At 46.5% G+C, this 19,152-nt stretch overlaps 1 protein-coding gene across 6 annotated transcripts in view; it reads right to left on the reverse strand.

Moving 5' to 3' along the window:
* The window catches only part of ACVR1 (activin A receptor type 1), a 231,441-nt gene that overhangs the window by 51,028 nt on the left and 161,261 nt on the right, over positions 1 to 19,152 (reverse strand). For all 6 annotated transcript variants that reach the window (XR_003857345.1, XM_029605532.1, XM_029605534.1 and 3 more), the window contains one exon: positions 11,308 to 11,583. Coding sequence is in view for 5 of the 6 variants with exons in the window: in XM_029605532.1 (XP_029461392.1) it covers positions 11,308 to 11,583 (276 nt within the window). In the remaining variant the exon portion in view is untranslated. The remainder of the gene's footprint in view (positions 1 to 11,307; positions 11,584 to 19,152) is intronic.

A 19,152-nucleotide genomic window follows, 5' to 3' on the forward strand; every position in this document is an offset into this window, starting at 1 on the left:
AAGTTTAAAGCCCTCGATGGCACCCTCTGATAGGCCGGGAGCCTCTCGGGGGCGCGGCAGACTCACCACGAGAGTTGGGAGTCTCTTCCTTTTTATTTTATTTTTTTCCTGTTTTTCTTTTTGGCCTCCTCTGCACTGCTCGCTGTTAGTATGCGGGCGGGCTCCTACCCCGATTGGGCCTCGGGAGCCCCGGCAGAGGAGGAGAAGTCGTATATAGCTAATCCAGTTATAACTTGCACTTTGCCTGTTTTGTGATTTTAATAATTTAAATTGGTTACTCTCCACCTTCTCTTCTTAATCTCGTTCCTTCCTCTTTTAGCTTTGTTACTCGCTCCTTGCCCACTTCTCCCCTATTTCTTGCCTGCTCCCCTCTCCTCGTTCATTGTAATTTTCCTTCTTTTTGGTTACTTGTAAACCGGCATGATGTGTCCTACGAATGTCGGTATATAAAAGTTCATAAATAAATAAATAGATTCTATGCCATCTTTAACATAGTCATTTTTTATTGGTTATCATAAGGCTTGGGGATAACTGCACGGAGTGGTAGTTACTACGCTTAAGAGAAACATGGGGGTAACCTGCACAGAGAAGAAGTTACTACCATAAGAAGCTTGCTGGGCAGGCTGGATGGACAATTTCGTCCTTTTCTGCCATCATTACTGTTATATAGTGCTAATCCTCAATCTATTCAAACTATTCTGACATTTCGATATATTTTATATCCTGGTCTCAGTATATCCTATTGATTATTCTCTTTCCACAATGTCTCCAAGATGCCTATTATGTTTAGATCTTTATTTAGTGTCATACATTCTAATCTCCAATCTCATTTATTTATTTACTTCCGGGATCTGTACAGAAACACCTAAATGGATTTTTTTTCTATTCACAACACACTTAATATTAGTAGTCTATTCAAGTAATTTGGAATAATTTTATATTTTACATTTTTCTGAGCTACCTTGGTTTCTTTCTCATGCTCTCCATCAGAACATTACAAGATATCTGATTTAACAGTATCCCTTTAAGATACCTCATGCCAAACCACGTGCTCCTGAGCAACTGTTTGCTTTCCCCTAAAATTTATTTTAAAAACTGATCTACATTAATAGTTAGTGGTAGGAAATAGAGTCCACATCATCAGATGTGTCCATCCTCAAAAGCTCATGCTTTAATAAATTGATTAGTCTATAAGGTGCCACTCAACTCCTGTCATTTTTCGTCAACAGATTATAATTTGATTATTCATTTCCCTGAATCATATCTTTAGGTCTGTTACTATATCCCAGAGCCAATCAAGGGTCAAGTCGACAACACCCAACCCATTCACCAATTTATATTATACTGCCATAGCACAACCCACTGTCCGCCATCTTAGGTCTAAGACCACATATTCCTTAAGCCTCCATTTTGGAAAGGCAGCTCATGATGTTTTCCTTCCATTCCAACTCGTGACATTTCTTCATTCCCATAAACTAGCCTTACAGTTTCACTATGACTATATCCCAGGTGCAAATCTAAATTTACCCCCTGAAAATAAGAAGCTGTTTGCAACATCAAATCATAAGACTTAAGACATGCAGAAAACAGGACATTAAGCTAACTTTATATTGTTCCACAGCATGACACTCTTAGCTGGCTTGCCTTAGATCTAAGACCCTCAGTGGCCCTTAGCAAGAGGGCCATTTCTACTCTGATTCCACATCTCCTATCATCTGGATTCTCTCCCAAGACTGATTAATCAGTGGAGCTTCCTTTCTAGAAACTTTGTAAACTCTTAATATCCTAAGATGTATATTGCAAATATTACCTTGTTTAGTTTCAGGTTTTTTTTAAACTATATTTATAATTTTCATTATTAAAATACACAAGCAAAAAGACTTTAAATCTTAAAGTAAATTAAAGAAAACATGTATCAAAAAGAATATATATTAGTTAAAATCCAACCAGTCCCCAAAAAGGAGGGTGGAGAATATCTAAATATCGCCACCAACCTTGTGGCTCTGAAGTTGAAGAGGGTAATCTAACAGACACACTATCCAGAAAAACCTCAAGCCCAATTTCAGTTTTGATAGTTAGATTTGCTTATCTTTAACTGGTGTTCTCCAAGAAAGCAGATGTCAGTCTTCACTCAAAGGTGACATCAGATGGAGCCACGGACGGAAATTTGATTTCAGAATTCTAGAAACATTTGAGCATGTCCTACTGGGCATGTGCAGTATGCTATATATGGCAAGGCATGCACACAGAGGTCCCTTCATTCTATAATTTAGTTTAAACTTGGAGAAACCAATTCCAAGGAGAGGTGAGTAAGTTTGAGGACTAACATCCTGCTGTCCTCAGAATAAGTGTTATAGGACAAGAAGGATGACAGTCCTCTCACTTGAGGAATCCCTAGCTATAGACCGCCCTGAATGAAAAGTGGGAAAAACCTAACACACAGCCAAAGGGAGAAAAAACCTTTTTGGTAGCAGTCACTTTTGTATTTTCTTTTTTTCTTTTTTTTTTGATAGGGGAGCCTGAAATGAAAATAACAGGCCCTAGGAGGGATGAAGCTGGGTTCAAAGAGACTCCTCAGGACAGATTGGTCAAACCTGTTACGTCAGGAATTCATGTCCAACCACTGTGAATGTGTGACGAGAACTCCATCACAGCTTTGAAGATCTCCATGGAGGCTGATCTTAGGTAGGCCACTAACATCACTATAATTCCTATATTATAAACCTTGACATGTCCCACCAGATTCAGGCCTGCCTGGGCATATCAGAAGGAGATGCAGTCTGCTAGCTAATTTGACAGAGTATGTTTGGCAACAGTAATTCCAGATTTATTGGGGTCAAAAGCAGCAAAAAGCTAGGTGGACTAAGGGCTTCAGTCTGTTCCAAAAGCAAATTTGTTTACCTTAAATAGTATTTTCCATAGATAGCAAGATGAGTTAGCTGTTACATAGGAGATGTCATACAGAAGCATCAAATGGACTTCTTTCCAAGCTAGTAGAATAGGCGTTGCTTTGTGAGTCTCCTCAGTCTATATTGGGGCTACTACTAGCTATGTAATCAACTCTACATGAAGGCAGGTATTCCATGGCTAATTCATCCTGCTATCTACAGAAAACACCATTTATGTTACGCAAGCTTGCTTTTTCTGTTGATAAGCAGGTTGAAGTAGCCATTACACTGATTAATAAGATGCTATGGAAAATATCCCTCTGGAATTGTTTACATGTTATTAATAATCCTTTATTTTACATTGGAGAAATTACTTACCTGATAATTTCATTTTCCTTAGTGTAGTAATTTCTCCATTTCCTAGCGTGTAGCAGATGGACTCAGGACCAAAGGGATGTATAAAAGCTACTCCCGAACTGAGTGGGAGGCTGCCCGTGGCCCACTTAGTACTGCCCTTGCAAATGCTGTGTCCCCTCGAGCCTGAACATTCAGGCGGTAAAACCTGGAGAAAGTGTGGATGAGGACCATGTCGCCACCCGACAGATCTCAGCGGGTTACAGCATCTTGGTTTCCGCCCAGGACACTGCCTGGACTCTAGTGGAATGGGCCTTGACTTGTAAATGCGGTGACTTGCCTGCTTCTACGTAGGCCGCCTTGATGACTTCTTTGATCCAGGGGGCTATGGTTGCTCACGAGGCCGCTTCCCCTTGCTTCTTCCCGCTCTGAAGGATGAATAGATGGTCCGTCTTTCGTACGGATTCAGACCTTTCCAGGTATCGGACTAGGAGTCTGCCGACGTTGAGGTGGCGTAGACTGTGAGACTCTTCCGAATTCTTATGCTCATCTGGCGATGGTAGTGAGATGGTTTGGTTGAGATGGAAGTGAGAAACCACTTTGGGAAGGAAGGACAGGACCGTGCGTAACTGATGGTTCCCGGGGTGAGTCTGAGGAACGGCTCCAGGCAGGACAGTGCTTGTAGCTCGGATATATGACGGGCCGAACAGACTGCCACCAGGAAAGGCTGTCTTCAATGTTAATAGTCTGAGAGAAAGGCCACAAAGAGGTCTGAAGGAGACTCCTGCTAAGAAATCTAGGACCAGGTTGAGGTTCCAAAGAGGCACCAGCCACTTTAGGGGTGGTCGGATCTGCTTGACTCCTTTCAGAAAGCGGGAGACATCTGGGTAAGAGGCTAGGCTGCAGCTCTCACTCTTGGTTCCGTAGCATGACAATGCGGCCTCCTATACCTTGATGGAGTTGAGAGACAATCCCTTCTGTAATCCGTTCTGGAGGAATACCAAAATCGCAGGAATTTTGACTGAGCGTGGAATGATGTCGCGGTCCTACACCAGGCTTCGAATACTCTCCAAATCCTTATGTATGTTAGGGATGTGGAGAACTTGCGTGCTTGGAACAGGGTGTCAATTACTGTCCCTGAGTATCCGCTCTTCCTCAGGTGAGTCCTCTCAATGGCCAGGCCGTTAAGAGAGAATCGAGCTGGATCCTCGTGGAGGATCGGCCCTTGTTGGAGCAGGTCTCTGTGTGCTGGTAGCAGGAGGGGGCTCCCTGTCAGCAGCCTTTGCATGTCTGCGTACCACGGTCTTCTTGGCCAGTCCAGGGCCACCAGAAGTACTGGTCCCCTGTAGTGTTCTATCTTATGGATGATTGCGCCCAATAGGGGCCATGGTGGGAAGGCGTATAATAGAGAGTTTCCTGTGGCCAGGTCTGTACCAGGGCATCGATTCCCTGAGACTGAGGCTCCCGTCTGCGGCTGAAGAAGCTGGCTACTTGGACGTTGGACCAGTTTGCCAGGAGGTCCATGATTGGTGTTCCTCAATGGTTTACCATCAATTGGAATCCTGTGGTCAACAGCCTCCATGCTCTTGGGTCTAGACTTTCTCTGCTGAGGTAATCCGCAGCAACATTGTCTTTCCCTACAATGTGGACAGCAGAGATCTCTTGAAGGTTTGCTTCCGCCCATGACATTAGGTGTCTATTTCCAGAGATACTTGTTGGCTTCTGGTTCCTCCCTGACAGTTGTAGACCGCTGTTGTGGTGCTGTCTGACATTACTCTGATTTGTCTCGGAGTCTGTGACCGAACCCTAGGCAGGCTAGACTGACTGTCCGGGAGCTGAAGATGTACGGTGTGGTTCTGGGACAGTGGATTCCATTGTGATAGTAGTGGGCGCTGTAGGGGTCTCATGTGAGCTCTTGTCCATGGCACTACTTCCAGTGTGAATGCCATGAGGCTGAGGACCTGTAGGTAGTCTCATGCCGTGGGGCGAAGCTCACTCAACAGGGTTCGCAACTGGGTCATCAGTTTTGATCTCCTTGTCGGTGTCAGGATGACCTTGTCTTGTTTGGTGTCGAACCGGACTCCCAAGTATTCTAGAGATTGGGAGGGCTGCAGACAGCTCTTGTTTGTGTTGACCATCCACCCGAGGCTCTCCATTAGAGTTTTGACTGTTGGTCACCTGGTGGCTTTCCTCTGGGGATTTCGCCTGATCAGCCAATCATCTAGATAAGGGTGTACGAGGATTCCTTCCTTCCTCAGTATTGCTGCCACTACCACCATGATCTTGGTGAATGTCCGGGGTCCTGTGGCTAACCTGAATGGTAGTGCCTGTAACCTATAGTGACGGTCCAGGATCGTGAAGCGTAGAAAACGCTGATGCTCTTGATGGATCGGAATGTGTAGGTAGGCTTCCGACAGATCCAGGGATGTAAGGAACTCTCCCGGTTGTATCGCCCTTATTACCGAGCGTAGGGTTTCCATGCGGAAGCGAGGAATCTTCAGGTGACGGTTGACCGACTTGAGGTCCAGGATGGGCCGCAACGTTCCTTCTTTCTTGGGAACGATAAAATAGATGGAATAATGTCCAGTATTTATTTGTTGTGCAGGCACCAGTGTTATAGCCTCTCAGGCTAGCAATCTGGTCAGTGTAGCTTCCACTGCCATCCTCTTAGAAGTGTCGTGGCAGGGGGATTCCACAAACCTGTCCGGAGGGAGGTGGTGGAAATCCAGGTAATATCCCTCTCGAATGATGGCTAGGACCCACTTGTCCAAAGTTATCTCGACCCATCTTTGGTAGAATAGGGCAAGTCTGCCCCCTATGGCTTCTTCCCTTGGATGGGTCGGCTGATTTTAATTGTGAGGTGTGGCTGGGGCCTGGGCCCGAGCTGGCTCCCCTTTTGTTGTGCTTGTTCCGAAAGGACTGGCTCCTGCCTGCGGGGCGAGCCGCTTGATGTGCACTTCTGTATGGGTTGAAGCGCTGTGATCCTCTGCCCTGGAAGTTCGGGGGAAGTGTCGCTGGTTTCTCTTATCCCTGTCCTCCGGTAGCCGTGGCAGTGGGGATTTGCCCCATTTGTTGGCTAGTTTCTCTAATTCGCTTCCGAACAGGATGGTTCCCTTGAAGGGCATCCTTGTGAGTCTCGTTTTGGAAGATGCGTCGGCCGACCAGCTTCGGAGCCAGAGCTGTCTTCTGGCTGCCATGTCCGATGACACTCCTCTAGCTGCGGTGCGCACCAGATCAGAAGTGGCATCTGTGAGGAAGGATACTGCTGGTTCCAGAGCTTCCCCAGGAGTGTTGTTCTTGGTCCGTGATAAGCAGGCGCGAGTCACCATGGCACAGCAGGCCGTGATCTGTAGAGACACAGCAGAGAAGTCAAAAGACTGTTTGAGTATGGATTCTAGACATCTGTCTTTAGCATCCTTGAGTGCTGCTCCTCCCTCAACTAGGATAGTAGTGCGCTTCGAGACCGCAAAGAGCATGGCATCCACTTTCAGACATGCCAGGGAGATCTTTGGCAGCTGGGTCCAGAGGGTACATGGCTGCCAGGGTACGCCCCCCTTTGGGTACTTGCCAGGTTCTTATGGCCTGGATTGGCCACTGTTGGAAACAGGATGCTGGGCTTGATGGACCCTTGGTCTGACCCAGTATGGCATTTTCTTATGTTCTTATGTTCCCATTCCAGGTCAATTAGCTGCTGGACGGCTTGTAATAGTGGGAAATGACGGGAGGTCTGACGGAGTCCCTCTAGCAGGGGATTCGTCTTAGGTTCCCCCGAGGCACTTGTGCCCGGGATAGCGAGCTCTTTCAAGCTGTGTGTGACCAGGTCTGGAAGCTCGTTCTTGGTTCGGTGAGGCTCTGTTTCCAGAGAGAGTTCCCCTTCCTCCAGGGGTTCTGATTCCTCATCTGAGTTGTCCGTGTCCCCGACGGTGGGGCTTCTGGGCATTGGAATCACTTCCCTGGGCATAGAGGGTCCCGGGATGTTGAGGTCCTCTGGCGGGGGTTGTGGCTGTATTATCAGAGGCCCCGGTTGCATGTGGACGAAGGTATGCAGGCCTTTGAAGAATTCCACCCAGGAGATAGATGCTGGGTCTAAATTAAGAGGCACTGTGTCCCTGGGGAGCCCCGTTTGAGGGAGGGTCCCGCTGGGAGATGCTAGGTCCGGCGTACTGTTCGAGAAGCTGGAACCCGGTACCGGCTGGGGATGGCCATGGGCTGGATCCCCCAGGGCCTCCTCATGCTGTGCAGCTCTAATGTGGCATGCTGGGCAAAGGCCCTGAGACTTGAGCTTCTTTTCCGGTGGTGCCATGGCTTGTGCGCGTAAAATACAGGGCCCGGGTGGTTTAGTAATGCGCTCCAGTGCATCGAAGTCGTGAGCGTAGGATTGGTACGCACTTAGGGAGATGTGCGCACAGATCGAAGTTATGCGCCCGGCACTGTAAGCACGTGGCTATACGCGTCGCTTGTGCGCACAGTACTTGGGCGCGCAACGTTGTGCGCACAAGATATTTGTGCGCACAGCTCGCCTCTGTGCGCACGGATCGAGGCGGCGGACAGGGCAGCGAACAGATCAAAATGGTGACGGCAACCACGCGGACAATATGGCGACTGGGGTCTAGCCCTGCTAGGGCAGATCAACCCGGTGGCACTGGTCCCGGCTGGTGATCTGTGCGACTCCTTGAGCTTCGGAGACCGGAGACTTTAAATAGATTTCTACCTTACCTTATCTCTGTGCTTCCCGGTCTCGTTCCGGGCAGTCTCCGGCTGCGAGGGGAGAGGGAAAATACCTTCACCGCCACGCTTGAAGTTGCACCCTCTGCCTCTCAGCCTCACCCGAAGTCGGGGGGCTAGGTCCCCGCCGAGGGTCGGCCGCTGGACCGAGGCTTACCTCCGAGGGATCATGGAAATCACCTCGGGAATTCTCAACTGGGGAGGGACCCAATGGGTGCCACTGCAGGAGAGTGTGGCTCGTCTGTAGATGCAAGATTTCTTCTTATTTTGGTTTTCTTTGCTAAATTACTCTAATGCTGTGCTAGTGTGCATAGAGTCCCGAACTGCTATGGAGACGGAAAATACTGAAAAGCTGCACTTCCTGCAGGGGTATGTGTACTAGGGCTGACGTCAGATTGAAATCTGATCTGTCTCCAACTGCTATCAGGAGTACACTATACCCATTGGTCCTGAGTCCATCTGCTACCCGCTAGGAAATTGAGTTTACCTTGTATGTTATTTTTATCTATGAATGTTTTTATGTAAACTGTTATGGTCTTGTGAACTTCACATGGAACAGTATATAAAACATTTAAACAAATAAATAAATTACATGTAGGGAGTCCTATGATGAGGGCTGCAGTGGAGCGTTTAATGTAAAAGCAACCTGGACCCCACAAAGTAGAGTAGACTTCTGTGACAATTGGTTACAGAAACTTTAGTCCAAATTTAGTCAGTCCTTGAGGGGTTGTCACAACAGTAATGGGATGTAAAAGTGCACACAGACAACCAGGTTGCAACTTTGCAGATGTCCTTGAGAGGCACTTCTTGAAGATAAGCAACAGAAGTAGTCATAGTCCTCACTGACAAGAGTCTTTAACATGCAATCCTGTTAAGATATAGCAGTGTTGAATGCACTCAGCTATCCAATTAGACAAAATGAACTTGGCGATTGGCATGCCTAATCTGTTAGGGTAGTATTACACAAACAACAGACGACAGACAATGTGGCTGAGTTTATTTCTTGTAATATGCTAAGACTCTTTTGCAGTCCAAGATATGAAGAGTTTTTTCCCCCTTCATGGGTACGAGGTCCTGGAAATAAAGTAGGCAATTGATTGATAGATATGAAAAGCTGAGACGACCTTTAGCAGAAACTTCAGGTGAGTATTGAGGATCACCTGGTTGTGGAAGAACTGCATGTGTGGTGGACAGCTTGGAGTTCATGGACTCTTCTAGCTGATGTATCTGCTATAAGGAAAAATATTTTCCATGTCAAAAACTTAAGCAAAGCTGACTCCAAAAGAGACTTCATAAGTGGAGAAAGGACACTATTTAAGTCCCATAGAGCCAGCAGTTTTTGCACTGGTTTGACATGCAATACACTCTTCATGAATCTAGATATTAGCAAATGAACAGAAATTGGTTTACTGTTCACCAGAACATGGTATGCCGCTATAGCACTAAGATGTACACACACTGAAAATGTGGTGAATCCTGAACAAGAAAGGCGAAGTACTTTAGCAAACACTTGAGCTTGCAAGAGAACAGGTTCAAAGCATTCTGATGGCACCACTTAGAATATCTACTTCATTTGAAGGAATTTTTCCTAGTTGATGGCTTTCTAGTCTAGATTAATATGTCTACAATTTCTGCAGGTAGATCAAGATCTGCAATTACTGAGCGCTCAACATCCAAACTGTCAGATTGAAAGCTGGGAAGTTGGGATGATAAAGCATCCCTTCGTCTTGAGTTAATAATCCAGAGTCTGTCCCTAAATGTATGGGAGGATTGCTGGAGAGTTGTACGAGATATGAGCACCATATCTATCTGGAGCTATGAGGATCAGATTAGTGAGATCCTGGAGAAGTTTTTGCCCTGTTCTGGTGCTCAATGGTATTGGCAGAAAAGCATACATGAGATTTGTTACCTAGTCAAGCAGAAAAACATATTTAGCTGGAATCAGATCTCTGGGTAGAACTGAGCAAAACTGATTTATCTTCCTGTTTTGTTCTGAGGCAAACAAATCCACTGATGACAGACACCATAAATCAAATAGTCTGTTGGCTACTTATTGCTGTAGAGATCATTGGTGTGGACGAAACACTCTGCTGAGGAAATCTGCCAGCATGCTGGAGATCCCCAGAACATAGGTGGCTTGTAGAACAGCTCGACTCTTGGCTGCTTAATCCCATATCTGCAGCACTTCCTAGCAGAGAGGCCATGACCCTGTGCCTCCCTGTTTATTGACAGTGAACATGGCAACTTGGTTGTCTGTTCAGGACATTTAGATGTGCAAGCTTTGACAGAGCGTATCTTATTGCTCTCAATTCCAATAGATCAATCTGAAAATGACTCTCTAGAGACCAGGTTCCCTGGGTTTGAAAGGATCCTGTGTGAGCACCCCATCCTCTGGTGGAGACATCTATTGCCAGCATTACTTGATGGGGGAGTGTTTGAAGAGGAGCTCCTTCCTGGAGAACTGAGGGGTATAACCTCCACTGTAACTCTAGTTTCATGTCCTCTGTGACCACAGTCAATAGTGTGAGTCAGCTGACCCCATTAAGAATGTAGCACCCACTGAAAATAACTGACTTGGAAGTGGGTTAGTGGGACCTAAATGGACGGCTACTGCAATTAGTCCTAAGATCATTAGGAGTGCTCTGACTTGAGTGTGGCGAGTACAGTAGTTTGTGAATAAACTCTCAATGGTCGTTCATTCTAAAGGCAGAAATGCTCTGTCTTTATCCAAACTCTGATGAATTTGAGCATCTGAGTGTGGACTAGATTAGATTTCTCAAAGACAAACAAGACTACAGGGCCATGTGAAGGAGAATTCCTGCTCTTTCAGTATACAGGAGGTTTCTAAACAGCAGGAGAGACAAAAGAATTGTGACCTGTGGGTTCCATGGGAAAGATGAGACCAAAGGAGCCCGTGCATGGAAACTTTGAAATCAAATTTCTGTGCTGGGCACCATCTGATACCACCGATGTATGAAGACTGCTAAGCAGCTTGCCCTCAGAGAACCATGTGAATCCCCTGTTCTGCAAGTGGTATCAGAAAAACCTTAAAGGTATTACAACACAACCTATACCACAGGGAAGCAAAGACATCCTTAAATGGTGTGAAAGTACTGATGGCAACAGGAGAATCAGATACAGATGCTGGCAAGACCCATGGCAAAGGGGTCTCCAAATGAATATCCAGGACACCTCTACTGCATGCCCTTACTCCACATATGTAACATTCATCATGCATCAATTTGTACTGAAGCTAGATTAGATCACCTTAACAATATTACATATATTTTGTCAGCTGTGATGAAATGCAAAATGTATTTAATAAAAAATGTTAAGTTACCTAAATCTGCTATGCAGCACTGTCCATTCTTCTTCACAAGAATATTTTTGCTCTTCAGATCTCGATGTGAAATAGCAGGCTTTCCCTGGGTCCCAAATATCTCTACATGTAGATGTGCAAGACCACTAGCTATGGACAAGACTATTCGCAGACAGCTTACTGTGTCCAAGGTAGTTAGCTGTAGATAGTCATATAAAGATCCCATTTCATGATAGTGAGTTATTAACCACAGCTGGGTGCTGGAGTTTCTGGATGTCATATCTGAAGCAATAAAACCTGGAAAAAGAATGAATATTGGATTATAGCAAGGATTTTAAGCAGCAATGCATCTGCACATTAACAAACTTAGCATCAAGGTTATGTGGTTGATAACCTCAGAATAAAAGGACAGATATATAGAAAGTACAAATACAAAAAGAATAGCAGATATGCTTACCTGTAACAGGTGTTCTCACAGGACAGCAGGATGTTAGTCCTCACATATGGGTAACATCATCAGGATGGAGCCCAATCACGGAACACTTTTGTCAAAGTTTCTAGAACTTTGACTGGCACCTACTGGGCATGCCCAGCATAGCATCAACCCTGCAGCCAGCAGGGGTCCCCCTTCAGTCTAGTCTTATAGTAAAAAGTACATGTGAAAAATAAAATAATAAATCGTAAGCGAACCCTACTCCGCAGGGTGGCGGACAGGTTTCATGAGGACTACCATCCTGTTGTCCTGTGAGAACACCTGTTACAGTAAAGCAACTCTGCTTTCTCACAGGATAAGCAGGATGGTAGTCCTCACATATAGGTGAGTACCTACCTGAGGATGCCCGAACAATGCACCAAATGTACCCAAAGACGTGCAACAGGCAGAAGAACTGGGGTGGAATTTGGTAGAGGGCATCCTGAACCTTACTGGGTTGGCGGAAGGATGTTGGTACCTCAGTTCGCAAATAAGTGGCGTAGCACAGACTGGCCGAAGATGGAATCTTGTCTGCCAGCCTTGTCTAAAACATATTGGGCTGCGAGGGTGTGGAGAGAGCTCCAGGTAGTAGCCTTACAGATGTCAGCAAGCGGCACAGAGCATAGGTGCACTACTGATGTTGCCATGGCCCTGACAGTGTGCGCTTTAACACGTCTTGAAGCGGAATGCCTGTCTGTTGGCAACAAAAGGAAATACAGTCTGCTAACCAGGAGGAGAGAGTCTGCTTACCCACAGGTTTGCCCAATTTGATGGGATCAAAGGAAACAATTGAGTGCATTTCCTGTGGGCAGCTGTACAGTCTAGATAAAATGCTAGAGCATGTTTACAGTCAAGGGTATGCAAAGCCCGTTCTCCTGGGTTTGAGTGGGGCCTGGGAAAGAAGGTGGGTAGTATAATGGATTGATTGATATGAAACTCAGATACTACCTTAGGCAAAAACTTAGGGTAGTACTCCGCACTCACCCTATCATGCAGAAGTTTAGTGTAAGACAGTTAAGTAACTCTGCGAGCAGATGTGATAGCCAAAAAAAAAAAAAAATCACTTTCCAGGTGAGATGGCGGAGATCGCAGAATTGGAGAGGCTCAAACGGCGGTTTCATGAGCGATCCCAAAACTAAGTTGAGGTCCCAGGAAGGGGCCGGAGGGAGCAGTGGAGGTTTAAGGTGGAGCAAACCCTTCAAAAAGTGTGTTACAAGTGGTTGTACTGAAATAGGTACATCCCCGATACCTTTATGGAAGATGGCTACCGCACTGACATGTACCCTGATGGAAGAAGTTTGGAGACCCGACTGACAGATGCCAGAGATAGTCCAAAAACTTCGGTGTGGAACAAGTGAAGGGATCGATGGATGGAAGTACACCATACCGTAAACCTGTTCCATTTGTAACGATAAGACTGCCTTGTGGAAGGCTTTCGTGAAGCTACTAGGACACGGGAAACCAGCTCTGAAAGGTTAAGAGGTTGAAGTATTAACCTTTCAACATCCAGGCAGTCAGGGAGAGGGCCTGGAGGTTGGGGTGACAAAGGCAGCCGTTGAGTGATCAGAAGCAGGTCCTTCCCCAGAGGAATGTGCCGGTGTACTGATAGGTCATGGAGAATTGGAAACCCCAGACCTGGCGTGACCAATGAGGGGCTATCAGAATCATTAGCCCCTTGTCCCTTCGCAACTTCACGAGAGTCTTCGAAATGAGTGGAAATGGAGGGTACACATAAAGGAGACCACTGGCCCATGAGAGGGAGTAAGCGTCTCTTGGTTGAAGATGTTGGCTGTGAGTGAGAGAGCAGAAGTTCCCTACTTTGCGGTTGTGAATTGACACAAAGAAGTCTATGTGAGGGTAACCCCAACGTTGGAATATTGAGTCCGCTACAGTGGGGTTCAGGGACCACTCGTGCGGTTGAAAAGTGCGACTCAGCTTGTCTGCCAACATATTGTCCACTCCCGGGAAGTAGGAGGCCCTGAGGTACATCAAGTGGGAAAGGGCTTCCGCCCATATCTGTGCAGCTTCCTGACAGGAGGTAGGAGCCTGTTCCCCCTTGCTTGTTGATGTACCACATGGCCACCTGGTAGTCTGTTTGAATCAGGATGACCTGGTTGGAAAGGTGATCCTGAAAAGCCCTGAGAGCATATCTGATTGCACAAAGCTCCAGGAAATTTGTTTGGTGTCTGACTTCCTCTGGAGACCAAATGCCCTGAGTTTGCAGGTTTGCAACATGTGCACCCCAGCCGAGGTTGGAGGCATCTGTTGTCAAATTTATTTGAGGTTCTGGAGCCTGAAATGGAAGGCCTTGAAGTAGATTGGATTGGTTTATCCACCAAGCCAGTGATAAGCGGAGTTGGTTGGTGATGTGGACAATGGTGGACATTGGCTGAGAAGACTGAATCCACTGCATTACTCTCATGGCCAGGTGGGCCATGGGAGTGACATGCACCGAAGAGACCATATGACCCAGTAAGATCAGAAAGTGACGTGCAGATGAATGTGGTCGAGACTGCAGTCGATGGGCCAGAGAGGTGAGAGTGAAAGCTCAATCCTGAGGTAGGAAGGCTTTCGCTTTTAGAGTGTCCAAGTTGGCCCCTATGAACGATAGGGTTTGAGAGGGAACTAGCCTGGATTTTGGATAGTTTATGAGAAACCCGAGGGAAATCAGGGTATGGCACGTGAGACGTCGAGACGTCAGTGCAGCTTGCTGAGTAGGAGCCCTGATCAGCCAATCGTCGAGATGGGGTAGACGTGGATACTGACTCCTGAGAAAGGCAGCAATCACTACGAGGTATTTGGTAAAGACTCATGGGGCAGATGCTAGGCCGAATGGTAACACCAAATATTGGAAGTGTTTCTGGCCTACTAGGAAGCGCAGGAATCTGTGATTTGACAGAGTAATGGAAGTGTGTGTGTAGGCGTCCTGGAGGTCTAGAAAGCAGAGAGTCTCCCCTTTGGAGAAGAACCCAAGGTCACCATCTTGAACTTTTCTCTTTGTAGGTATTTGTTTAAGGTGCGAAGGTCCATTACTGGGCGAACACCACCTGACTTTTTTGGTATCAGGAAATACTGGGAATAGAACCCCTGCCCCTGTTGGGAGAAGGGCACTGGTTCTATTGCTCGGGACTGGAGGAGGAGGGAGACCACCTGCTCCAGGAGCAGTGAGTGGTCGGATGTTCCCCACATCAGCCAAAGTGGGGAATCCGGTGGAACAGAGAGAAAGTTGAGGTGGTAACCTTGGGTTATTACAGCTAGTACCCACTGATCTGTGGTAACTGTGTGCCATGATTTGGAGAAGTGGCACAACCAGCCTCCGATGGGAATAGCCGGAAGTGGAGTCTGGGTACTGTTCTCTAGGAAGGAGTCAAAAGCCAGACGCTGGACCTGGCAGGGGGGCTGGCTGTGACTTCTGAACTCGAGGTTGCTTGGATTGGCCTTTTTGGTAAGGCTCAGAAGCTCGAGCCCTGGACACCGGGGGATAGAATCTCCTTTGCCGATAGAATTGTCTCTTGGAGTCTCTTCTAAAAGATCGTTTGGAAGAAGAAGAGAGATAAGAAGGCAGTAAGGAAAGCTGGCGCAGAGTCTCTTGGTGGTCCTTGACCTGCGGTACTGCTTCTAGTTGAGCTCTCTGTAAGCCAGGGGCTGCCTGAACTAGATAGGTGGCATCTGCCTTACGGTTGACAGGTGCCACAGAACCAGGGTGCTCCCAATTTCTCTTTAAAAAGTCCAAGAGGATGTCATGAATAGGGATAGACGATTTCCTTAGGAGCATCGAGAAATTGGAGAAGTTATAACATCTGATACCTAGAGTCTTCTTCGGTCTGAAGCTGGAATGGAACTGTTTCAGACATTTCTTTAACAAAGTTGATAAAAGGACAAGTCTTCTGGAGAAGAACACTTCCTTTCATCAGGAGGAGAGAGCTGTGAAGGCAGATTATCTGAATCCTGGGACGAATCATCGGTCCAGGGATTGTACGGCTCATCACCAGCTCCCATATGTTCATCAGAAGAGAGTAACGGTGTTATTCCGGAAGGTCCGGGCCTAAGCATCGATGGCTTTGGAGGTGGAACCGAAGGCATCGATGGGGGCATCGATTGAATCGGTGACATCGATGGATGGTCGGTGGTAGCACTCCGGAGGGCGGAATGGAGATCTGTGATTCTTCTTCTTCCGATGACCAGGGTATCGGTGAGGAAGGAATCGGCGCCATCGGTTCCCTCGGATGCACCGGTGGAAGGGCACTGATTAACTTATCCATATTTGCCAATAGCAGTGCAAGCGCCATGGGTATCGGATCGGTGGCCGGAGCAGGAACTGGCATCGATGGAGGTTTGAACCCCTGGAGTGCTTTACAGATGGTCTCTTGGATCATCTGATCCAATTCCTCACAGAAACCTGGGGTATGGATACTCTGTTCCGGAATAGGAGGCAGCACTGGCATAGCTGGAGGGTCCACCGGTGAAGGTGGAATCGAGGATCCCGGCACCTGTCCAGGTGGGGGAATGCCTCACTGACCCAGAGACAGAAGAGGATGGGGCCTTTTCTGTTCGGGACTTCTTTGTCGGTGGCTCAGACAACGTCAATGCTGAGGGCTTACCTGTATCGGTGGCTTGAGCTTTTCGATGTTTTTCTCGATGTTCTCCTTGGTCTTTCTTCTGAGGAGGAACAGAGGGGGTCGACACCCACGGAGTCGTCGAAGCCGGTCGGGCAGCAGTGGTTTCCCGGTGCTGGCGTGAAGTAGATGGCACTGGTTCAGATGACTTCGAAGCTATCGATGGAGTCGGGGTTTTTGGCCGAAAGAGAAGTCCCATTTTCTCCAGCCTAGCTTTGCGACCTTTGGTGTTATTTGGGCACATTTGGTAAGGACATCATGGTCGGACCCCAAACACATCACACAGACCGTGTGAGGGTCAGTGATAGACATCATTCGAGTGTAGTCACGGCACCGACGAAAACCCAACGCCATGGCCTTGACAAAATTTAGCCGCGGTGTAGTCGATGGCCAGTAGGCCACGAGAGAAAAACTCGACAGGAATCGACCACAAGCAGATAAATAAAAACTTACTGTTCAACCGCGGAGCAAAGATATCGATAAGGGGACCCGTGTGGGGTAAAATATTTTTGAAAATATTGATGAAGTTCCGTGAGGAAAAATTCCTGTCAGCAATCTCTGAAGAGCTCCTTAACCCGCAAGGCTACTGCTGTGTGGAAAAAAGAAGACTGAAGGTGGACACCTGCTGGCTGCAGGGTTGGTGCTATGCTGGGCATGCCCAGTAGGTGCCAGTCAAAGTTCTAGAAACTTTGACAAAAGTGTTCCGTGATCGGGCTCCATCCTGATGTCACCCATATGTGAGGACTACCATCCTGCTTATCCTGTGAGAAACCATACATTGAAAAAACCCCATGCTTGCTTCTTTTACCCTACAGAGACTCATGCTGAAGTTATATTACAGAAATATGTATTATAAAATTTACAAAACAAAGCATAAAGCTTATTTTTAGCAGTTTAGTGCTTTAGTATAAACATATTTGTAGGTATGCTTCCTTTTGGCAGAAATATTATAAAGGAATATAATTCTTCAATTAGGTTTAAATAATGCTTTGTTACAATGGTTTGACCTAGCCAACTCATACATAAACTAGAATGAGATGTTTCTGATGAGTATACACAAAGTTCTATTCTACTGAAGGAGACCATCTTTTTCTCCAAAATTTGAGGGTTGCTATCCAAGGCCAGTGGGGAGTCCTGTACTCATACAGTAAGAAATTACTTCTTACCTAATAATTTCCTTTAGGACAGTCAGATGAATCCAGAACAAGAGGGTTATGCACCTCTACCAGCAGATGGAGGCGAAGCAAACTGACATTACAGTATGTAGACCCCTGCAGTGACATCAGCCTGCCAATATTCTCTTCAAAAGCAGCTGTGGACAGACTAGCAAAACTTGATTAAAAACAGATAACCATTTCAATACTCAGCCAACAGGCAACACTGAGCTCAGGCAAGAATGTATTAACAGTCTAGGGACTCTACAAACACTTACCACTAATCCCTTTAATACATAGCTATGCAGAAGGACCATGATACAATCAATTCAGCAGCCAAGGTAAGGAAGCTGGAGTCATCTGACACTCCTAAAGAAAAGGAAATTATCAGGTAAGTAGTAATTTCTCATTTCTTAGCATCCAGTCAGATGAATCCAAAACAAGTGGGAAGTTCCCAGACTACTCCCGAATAAGGCAGGAGGCTGCCCATGGTACAGTCAAACCGCATGTGCAGAGGTTGCATCCTCCCGGACTTGCACATCCAGATAATAATACCTGGAAAAAGTGTGTAACGAGGACGTCGCAGCTCAGCAAATGTCGATGGCAGACAACAATCTAACCTCCACCCATGACACTGCCTGAGCCCTAGCAGAATGAGCCCTGACCTGACTAGGTAATGGCTTCCCAGCAGCAACATATGCAGCTGTGACTGCCTCCTTAATCCAGCGAGCTATTGTATCCCGCGAGGCCGGCTCTCCCTGCCTAATACTGCTGTGAAGGACAAACAGGCGACCCCATCTTCCGTAAAGGCTTAGTAACCTCCAGATACCTAACAATGTGTCTCTTCACATTCAAGAGTCGCAACAGATACTCCTCTACATCTCTCTGTCTAGAAATAAGAACATAAGAAAATGCCATACTGGGTCAGACCAAGGGTCCATCAAGCCCAGCATCCTGTTTCCAACAGTGGCCAATCCAGGCCATAAGAACCTGGCAAGTACCCAAAAACTAAGTCTATTCCATGTAACCATTGCTAATGGCAGTGGCTATTCTCTAAGTGAACTTAATAGCAGCTAATGGACTTCTCCTCCAAGAACTTATCCAATCCTTTTTTAAACACAGCTATACTAACTGCACGAACCACATTCTCTGGCAACAAATTCCAGAGCTTTATTGTGCGTTGAGTAAAAAAGAACTTTCTCCGATTAGTTTTAAATGTGCCCCATGCTAACTTCATGGAGTGCCCCCTAGTCTTTCTACTATCCGAAAGAGTAAATAACCGATTCACATCTACCCGTTCTAGACCTCTCATGATTTTAAACACCTCTATCATATCCCCCTCAGTCGTCTCTTCTCCAAGCTGAAAAGTCCTAACCTCTTTAGTCTTTCCTCATAGGGGAGTTGTTCCATTCCCCTTATTTTGGTAGCCCTTCTCTGTACCTTCTCCATCACAATTATATCTTTTTTGAGATGCGGCGACCAGAATTGTATACAGTATTCAAGGTGCGGTCTCACCATGGAGCGATACAGAGGCATTATGACATTTTCCGTTTTATTCACCATTCCCTTTCTAATAATTCCCAACATTCTGTTTGCTTTTTTGACTGCCGCAGCACACTGCACA

Source organism: Rhinatrema bivittatum, chromosome 6, assembly GCF_901001135.1.
Source record: "Rhinatrema bivittatum chromosome 6, aRhiBiv1.1, whole genome shotgun sequence".
NCBI classification, from domain to species: domain Eukaryota; kingdom Metazoa; phylum Chordata; class Amphibia; order Gymnophiona; family Rhinatrematidae; genus Rhinatrema; species Rhinatrema bivittatum.